Here is a 9328-nt window from a genome sequence, read left to right as displayed (position 1 = left end):
CTCTTTCCGGCCTTTCGGCAGGGTGTTTGGTTATCTTCAGATGATGAGCTCTGAAAGCGTCAGCAGGTTTTGTACAAACACAACTGATGGGTCTGATGGAATGTCCATGTATTATGGTCAGCTCTACCTGAAAGGAGTACCCTTGATGTCTGTATAATAGTAGTCATTTGTCATCACCAAAACCCGTTTCTAGATTGAAAAAAAAAAAGTCGTAGAGAAAAGAAAACATGGTTAGTCTGCTAGGTGAAGTTTTCAGAAATAAATAAAAATAAATGGACACACTATGATCAGGTTAACAGTACTACATGAATCTTGTTTGAGATAAGTAAAGACAAGAGAAAAATGATCTCAGCGAAAGATATTTACTCCAGATAGAACTTTCAAAGCTAATTTTTCACAGTGGTTTGTTTTAAATTAAGCGGCAAGAATGTTTGAGAAAAATGTACCCCTTTGTCCACTGTCTTCTTCACCTCCATGGAAAACTTCCCGGTCTTTCTATTCACCATGGCATTTCTTAACTAAAACGATAAAAGAAAATTGGAGTTAGTTCTTCCCAGGGTTACCATACTGTCTTGGACACCTTCCACCCTCCAGCTTGGGAGCACATTTGGTGTCTTGTGTATGACAGAGCTGGGCTGCTTCCCCACTGACTCTTGGGGTACTTTTGCAGTAAGTCTGCATACTCCACTCAGACCTCTGAAATGGGGCTTCAGAAGAATAAACACCCAACTGCTCTTGTCCAGGGGAAGAGAGGTTAACAACAATAAATAAATGACCATCAACTTCAATTTGGGGTGCTTGTGTAAACCTCTGGGCAACAATGACCAAAAAAGCCTCTGCAATGTTGACAAATCCTGAGAGTCAGAGAACAGACCCCCAGCAAATGCTAAAACACTCAAGAAGCAAAGGGGGAAAAAGAAAAAAGAAGAAGCAAGGGGGACGAGTTACTTTTTCAAAAAGGGTATTGGTCTGTCAGGTAGAAATCATTTTTCAAAACATAATCAAGTTAAAGATATTTTCCTACACGGTAGTTTTTTTGTTTTGTTTTCTTTTTTTTAAAAAGCCAACCATTTGGAAGACAGGGATTAAGTTTTTCACAGCATGAATCATCTTCAAACACTCTGAGAAATCTGGGCCAGTGAAAGGCCTGGCTGAGGCCGATGGGCAGTGAACAGGGCAACCCTGTATCTGATTTTTGGAGGTCCCATCTGGGAACGGTGAGCCTCCCTCCCTTCCCCCACCCCGGCTGATCTCTGCTAATTACTTGTGGCCCTTCCCTGAGTTCAGAGAAGGACAGCAGACACAGTGATGAAAGATGTGCCGTCATGGGCACCAATAGGAGACGACGGGAAAGCCATTTAATGAAATAGGAGCAAATGCTGACATGCCACAGCCTGTCAGGAAAGGCTCTTTCCCAGCCCCACGGCTTGTTTTTATTTTCTTATTTTTATTTTTTTAATTTTTTCCCCTCTTTTTCTCCTTTGAGGAGCTTGAATAAGATCTGGCTGATAGAGAACTACAGTGCTTGCAAGCAACCTAAATTTCATGTGGAGCTGTCTAGATTTGGGTTCATATTCTCATCTTCTGTGAGAGAGAGTAAAAGCATAATTTTTAGCTGGAGGCATGTATAAAATAAAACATATATTTTACTCTAGATATTTTTTAACAACACATAATGGGCATTTCTGGAAATATTTTCCCATTTTAACTTTTGTGGTTTTGGATGGGGAGAGCTGGTCCTAATTAAGTCTACTTTCTAACTCTTAAGAACGGCTCGATTTATCTTTGACATGGTTTTCATTTTTCCTCTTTCTGGTGCCTGCCTAAAGCCATTTGGGACCTTCCCCTCTCACATTCCCCAGGCAAGTCAGAGATTAGGTAAGCTTCTCCATGCCTCAGTGCCACCCCACCCCCAACTCCCAGTAGCACAGAACAATCAGCATCAGGACCTGGGAGGGTCCGAGGCCAGGGTCACTAATGCTTTCTGGAGGCAGATGCTTAGATGATTAGTCTAGTCTTTCCCTTTTCTTCAGTTATAATGGAAATAGATTACACTTATTGAACATTGAGGCAGGATAGCCCTGGAGTTCAGAAATGGACTCTGGGGCCAGAGGTTTATGATCTTGGCCAAATCACTTACCCTCTCTGTGCCTCAGATTCTCTTCCTGCAAAATGGAACTAATGACAGCACAGACTGTCTCATAAAATTGTAGTGGGAACTAGATGAGCTAATATGCAGAAGAGTGCCTGGTATTCCCTGAGCATTCAATAGATGTTACCTGTCCTGTATCATCATCCTCACCAGCATCCTCCTCCTCCTCCCTTTTCTTTAATGTCAGACCCCTTTCAATAGCTCAAAATATTAGGATTCAAACTCCAGTTTGTTTGACACAGATACGACCTCATATCTTTTTTGGAAGTACACAGGGTCTATGTTATAAATGTGGTCATTAAATTCAACAAGATCCTAGCTGCCAAGAGGAGTAGGATGCTCCTCCCAAGAACTTCTCTGCAGCTGGGCAGACTCATGCTGCTTCTTCCTCAGCGGGCTCTGCTTGTCTGGTCTTTCCCAGATCTTGACCTAAAGTCTGCCCTCTGCCACTTACATGCAAACCCCACTGGTGGACACATGGTCATGCGGGATCTTGTGTAGCCTTCACAGAGATGCTTTGTATAGGTTCCAGAATTCTCTAATCAAGGGAGTGAAAATTCCTAGGCGAGAAATTGTGACTTGGGTTTTCCCAATCAAGCACGTTGGTAGTGAAGGAATTCCTGTCTCAAATGTACCTTATTTCCAAGGAGACAAGAGACCCAAACAAAAGAGACAGCCAAAGGCCAACTGGTGAAGAATAAGAGCAATGAACTTTCTGGAGGTGTGGGAACTCTGAAGGTACACACTCAGAACTCTGTCCTGGGAATCAGATGAAGGTAAAGAACGTGGCACAGGCTGGGAATCGGATGACAAAGGAAGAAAAGAGCAAGGAAACAGAAAGCATCTGTCAAATCGTTGTTAGTAAAAGGAGATATCAGCTCACGGAAAATTAACTTGGGCACAGGTGATAATGACTAGACACCTGGGGTACAGATGAGCCAAGTAATAAATCTCTTCAAGTAACCTGCAAAGGAGAAGTGTGAGTGTCAGCCTAGTGTTAACTAGCAGAGGGCCTGCTTCCTGGATGCAGGGACTCCCAAGTATGAATGAGCATCAAGCTTGCCTCCCATATCAATTAAAATGTAAAAGATGAAAGGATGGGGAAGCATGTTGATGACAGGGTTCAAACCTTCTGGGAAAGAAAACAAAAGGATCCTGTGAAGTCAAAATAAAGCAGCTGATAAAGTGAAGAGGAAAGAGAAAGGAAAACAATGGAATGCACCCTTTAAAGCTTCATGATACAGTTTAGCAACTGACATTCATTAATGAGAATGAGGGTTGATGATATTGAGAATAATACTAATAACAGTTACCACTCAGAATGCTCACTGTGTCCATGCAACTATGTTGATGTTGACCCTTTTCACTACAGTAACACGTGTAGTATTCACAACAGCTCTGTGAGGTAGGTACTATTGCCATCATACGCATTTTACTGAGAGAAAAAAAAAAAGGACATAAACCAAAATTGAGATGTAGAGAAGATAATTGCTTGCCTGAGACCAACAACCAGCAAATAGCAGAGGTGGAATCTGAACCCAGGCAGGCTAATACCTGAACTGCATTCCTCAGGACTGTGCTAGCTTGCTTCTTGGTAGAAGCAGGTTGAAAGGGTAGGACATGTACATTAGGTGCAGTACAATTAAAAGACCCAGACGTGAATCCTGATGACAATGTTTAAAGAACAAGAAGATATAAAACTCTACCAGGTCACTGAGCTGACACAACGTCAGGTCACTGGCACCTGGGAAAAGAGAATGGATGAGGAAGTAACTTTTTATCAAACAGCAAAGTTACTCTATCTGAATGGGGTTTAAAAGAGACTGAGTCCAGATGAAGAAGGAAATAGGTTAAATTTCTAAAACAGGTATGACTCTTGCATTTTATAGGCAAGGAAAAAACTCAGAGATTTATGCTAGCTGAGACATCCAGGTTGCAGAGGGTGTGGAGAGGAAAAGCAAGCAGCAAGAGGACTGTGATGCCAGACATATTTCTGAAAGCACAAGAACCCAGCCTGCAGGTTTCAAATGGTTCCCCTCAACATCCCTTTGGAAAGCAAGACAGAGGGAGGGATAGAAACACTGCTGACTCAATGATGAAGCTCAAGAAAGGACTCCAGATAAATCAGGGAGATGCAGGCAGAGAAACATAGCCTGGGCACGAAGAATCCATAGAGAAAGGGAAGAGCAAGTGTCCAGATAGGAACACCTGGGAAGTTAGGATTTAATTAAGGACAGTCTGCCTGCATTCACAAAAGGTGGCATGTCTAACAAATCTGATTTATTGAGGAAGGAACAAGAAGACTGACGGGGCCTAGTCGTGGGCACAAGGAAAGCCTTTGATACAGTCCCACAGGCTGAATCTGGGTAGGAAACAAGCATGTGTTACTGCAGTGTGGCCTAAGGGGAAAAAAGGCTGGTGCCCACCGAGGCGGGAGGAGAGCGGTTCTGCCAAGCCCTGGGCTGACACCCTGACAGGTGAGTTCTGGCCCTGACTGTGCAGCTGCCCGGCGAGGCTCTGGCCAAGCTCCTCTGAGGGAGACAGATCCCATTAAGGGCACTGAGGAGGAGGCTGGATTAATCGGGTGCAGAAGAGACTAGAGCCTAGAAAGGGATGGTTTTAGCAGACTGCACAAAGCAGGCAGGGTGGCTGACCCGTTTGCAAGTGGACCTACGGGTGGGAGCATTACAAAACTCCAAACGGGTACAAGGGCCCGAGGTCTCCGCGACCCTCTGGTGGCCAGATGTCCCTCTGGTGGGACTCTCGGCTGGCTCCCAGGCAGCCTCCAGGTACAGAGGAGGGTACAATGGAGCTCCCTTCTCACCAGGCTTGAAAACAATCACTTACCACATCATCACGGTCCTCCCACTCCACCTCAGAAAGGTCAACACTACTGTAGTTAGGTTTCCTCCGCTTTTTCCCTTCTTCATACTGGCAGGAGGGGAAGAGAAAGAAAACAAATGACAAACAAAGAAAACATTTCCGTGAGATCACTGGCCAGGGCAACCTTCATCATCTGAAGTCCTGGTTCATGCCTGAGCACTGTCAGTGAAGGGTCCTAGTGAGAAGCCCAGCAGCGGGGGCAGTCCTGGGGTTTCTGTGGCAGGAAAACCAAGCCCAGTCACCTGTAAACATTTGCTCCCAGCTAGGGGGAGTATACAAGCCAATTCTTTTCTTCCTATGAACTTACCTAGCGGACTCCTCACCTCTAAACATGCCAGATGCAAAGCCAAGCTTTTGCCCTCCTTGGACATCCTGTGTGTGGAATGCAACCTTCCTCCTCGACTCCAACAATTTTAAAGCCCACCCCTTCAAGACACAGGAAAGGGTATCTTACATAGTTTACAAAAAGTCTAGTTATATCCCTCTGTGTTTTATACTTCTCCCATCCCTACCTCCTGCCTCACACCTACCTCATACTCCATGGAAACAAAAGTACTGATCGCCACATTTGGGCTCAACATCCTGGTAACATTTCGCAGACACACAGAACCTTCTACTTGCTATCACACTGGCCACAGCAGTGCTGAGCTAAGCACAGCTACTTTACCTGGAGTACATGTGGGTATTGGGAATCACTACCAGATTTAATGGCCATTAGGGCATTTCTCTGGAAAAGCTGATGAGTGCGTTAATAACAGAGAAAGTGGTTTTAGTTTTTTTCCCCCTGAATCACTGGTGTTAGTCACCTGGCAAGCCTACATTTTATCAACTGGACAGTCCTGCGTCTGGATGTTCCTGTATCTAGGGCCTTTAATGCTGTGTTTATAACATAGGAAAGTCTGCCCTCTGCTGCAGGCTCAGGATAAGCAACCCCTTTGCCGGTTCACAGGATATGGCTCACAGCATATTGGAAAAAACACATATGTATGTATAGATTTTTTCTCTTTTCCTTTTATTTCTAAATTAGTCATCTTCTGATTTAACTCGTAGGATTCTAAGTGAGACGCAGCATCACTCTAGGTGTTTTAAGAACCCCAAACCACAGGTTACCATTTTGGACACTGCTCGGCTACCATGGAGACAGGTGCTGAAGGCACATGGTGTGGAAGAGAAAATCACTGCTGGTGTACTGAACCAAACAGGTCCAAACCGGCCTCCAGAGAGTGGCCAGACAGGGTAGATCTCCCGTCACTGTGAGGTCAAACAGGGCCCAGTGGTTTTCCTGCCGTCTTGTCTTCCCTCCGGGCTGCATTTTAGGAACCCTGAGATGTCCTTGGAGAGCACCCACCCTCACCACCCAGGAAGGCTGCCTTGCCTCGAAGGGGCAGTGGGCTCTGACCATCTTGGTCCACTGCCATTCCACTCCCTTCTCTCAGGTTTCCAATTAACAGACTGTCACGGTCAGTTTTATGATATCAGATCCACTCCAGATGAAGGGGAAGCGAAGTGGTTCCCTCAGAAGCCGCTGTAAACGATAGCGGATTCACAGTTGGATCCTGTTATGGAAAGTTCACTGTGCATAGAAGCTGTGGTCCTCAAGAGAGTCAGGCTGGGGCTGAGCCTGTGTGACAGGAAAGAGGTCAGCAGGGTTGTCACCCTCTTCTCAAGGTGAGGAGATGTGACGGGGTGAGGCACATGATGCTGAGAAGCCCACTTGTCCCCCGAGGAGCTACAGTTGGATATTCTTGGACCTCTGTTATCTGTGCTAATGGCCCCCAAGTCCTATATTGGTAAAAACCATTCCTGGGAGCCACTAGGCACCCCAGAAGTTCCTATGGCCCAGCTTCTGACCATTAAAGGCAGAACTTTCACAGTTTTTTGGTTAGCCTAGTGCTAGGCATATACTGTCTTTTGGAGGAAGTTCTTCCATTGGTCACTTCAAAATCCTCCTTTATTCACTTATTCAACATACATTTTTTGGACACCTAGCAAGCACAAGGTCCTAAGGAGATAAGTAAAGTCAATTAAATGGTGCTTCCTTCTTTCCCAAGGACTTGTTTGTGGTTTATCACTCTTAATTCTGCCTATCTACAGTCAATTTATTGCCCATGATGCCTGCAGCAAGTTAAATATCAAACTAAATAGCAAGTTAAATAAGATCACAGAGCCAGTATGGAGGAGGACACCCCTACCTACCCACAGCCCCTGACCAAATTTTCATGGCTAAGCCTCACGTCATCTCAACCGCTGCTAAAGAAATTCTAAAAGACCCCCAAGGTCCTTCATCCTCAGAGAACGTGTCCCCCTGTCTTTGTTAGAAGAGGAGAGCACAGTGGTTCTGCCACTTACTGGGCATGTGACACTGAGCAAGGCACCCAGCTGCTCCAAGCTTCCTTTTTCTCAACTGCAAAACTGAGAAATACGTCCATAGCCAAGGTAGGTTGAGACAATTAACTGGTACTGTATGTAAAATGGCAAGCACATGCCCGGCACAGCATGGAATAAACCCTTAATACGCATGTAGCTAATGTGAGTCCTGAAAAAGTCATAACCTTCTTGATGAAGACACAGGCTCATTGTATACAGTTGGCTACTATGTCATTTCCTTGACATGAAGGAGACCATTTAATAATTTGTTGCGCAAAGCCATAGGGAGGCAGAAGATGTTTGCTGAAGATGATGGTGCCAGACCGTCACACTGACATGCCTCCTCTTGGTATGTAAGATACTTGTATAGTAAACATCAGGTTGGGACTCAAGACTCTCCTGGCAGAAAACTACATAACTGTGCTAAAGAACCCAAGTCCTTTTAGATGACACGTGGGAAAAGTGGAATCCACAGACATAGATCCCTTGACTTTTGACCATTCCTAGATATCTTCCTTCATTGTTGGTAATAACCACTCAAGAAATTCAGTACACTGCACTATTGGTATTCAAGAAACTGGCAGAGATTAGAGAGTGAGGGGAAGGAAGATTTCCCAGCATACCGGTCTGTAAGTCACCATATTCCAGTAAGTCTCTAATTTAACTACATTGAAAGAATCAGACGGGACTGGGGATACCCCCTGTGGAACTCTACTTTAGGAATGCCCCTCTATGATGTCTGCTTAACCAGTGAAATAGGTATGAAATACTTTCTATTTGGGTCTTTCTTAATGAGTGAGCTCCTTTAAAATATAAACAGTAGTGTCCCCGAGTGACTACTCTGAGTAAGAAAAGAAAAACTCAGTAGGCTGGTGCATAGATAAAACAGGTCAAGGACAATGAGTAAACTCCAGCATGATGACCCTAAATCCACCTAATCTTTTCTCCCATTAAGAAAACTTACTAGATGGCTAGAGACTAGACCTCCACTCGGAAGACACCTGGGCTGTGGACCACCACCACCCAACCCCCACATTTTCCAGGGTAATCACCTTGGCTTTCCTACAGGGAATCCCCTTGGACCCCACACTCAGTAAATATAGTTCTAGTGAAGGCAAGACCATCCTGGTTCAGAAGGAAGCCAGTGACCTGAGTATGTGAGGGACACCCACAACTCTCCAGGACACAGTGATTGGTTCAGGATTGGGGATGTAACTCACACCAACCCAAATGAGACTCAGTCTGGTATGCTTTCCTGGATTTATCCAGAAAAAGTAGCTCTCCATCTACTAACATCACTAAGGCTGTATAGGACGTGAACTTGAGCTCCTCGTGGCCATCTCTGCCACTACTTGGAGAGAGCCTTCCTGAGAAGGAAACCAGTGCAGAGGAGGCAGAGAAAGTACATGAAGAGAGTCCTGAAAGCACGGTGTGTGTGCCTGGATCAAGCTATGCCTGAAATCTTTACACCCTTGGGTGTTTCACATACCAACACATTCTCTCCACATTACCCACCTTCCCTTTTTAAAGATTTTTTTAAAGCTGGCTTGGGTTTCAAGTGTAAGTATTCATCAGAGTTCCAACTTGTATATAAAAAGTATCTTTACTTTTTTCGTTTTAAATGAACCATTTTTAAAGTACATTTTAAATGAAGCATTCACAAACTCTGGTACTTTAATGATTGTTTAGAAATACGTGATTTGCAAAATACCTCACTGCTAATCAAGATAGTCCACTGTGTTTGAGCATGGCTTATCCTCTGTACCTGCTTTCCCCCTGGGAGGACACAGGTGTGCCACAGTGTCAGAGAGTGACAGAAAAAGAACTAAACCCTCGAACCTCTGACTCCCAGGCCAGATCGCCCCTCTCCCCTGGGATCTGGCCTGGGACGAATCCCAGGTCCCCCAGCCCCACTCCCTCTTTCCC

The 9328-nt window shown here is 44.9% G+C and overlaps 1 protein-coding gene across 1 annotated transcript in view; it reads right to left on the bottom strand.

Annotated features, from left to right (window-relative positions):
- CACNA2D3 (calcium voltage-gated channel auxiliary subunit alpha2delta 3) overlaps window positions 1-9328 on the bottom strand; it is a gene marked incomplete at its 3' end in the record, with an annotated part of 652765 nt that overhangs the window by 14529 nt on the left and 628908 nt on the right. Inside the window, exons 18-20 of the mRNA XM_007447233.1 lie at window positions 5000-5083; window positions 447-518; window positions 128-189 (exon numbers count right to left, since the gene is read on the bottom strand). Of these exons, the coding sequence (XP_007447295.1) occupies window positions 128-189; window positions 447-518; window positions 5000-5083 (218 nt within the window). The remainder of the gene's footprint in view (window positions 1-127; window positions 190-446; window positions 519-4999; window positions 5084-9328) is intronic.

Source organism: Lipotes vexillifer, unplaced genomic scaffold (genome assembly GCF_000442215.2).
Source record: "Lipotes vexillifer unplaced genomic scaffold, Lipotes_vexillifer_v1.1 scaffold818, whole genome shotgun sequence".
Taxonomy (NCBI): domain Eukaryota; kingdom Metazoa; phylum Chordata; class Mammalia; order Artiodactyla; family Lipotidae; genus Lipotes; species Lipotes vexillifer.
This window is presented reverse-complemented; position numbering and strand designations above follow the sequence as displayed.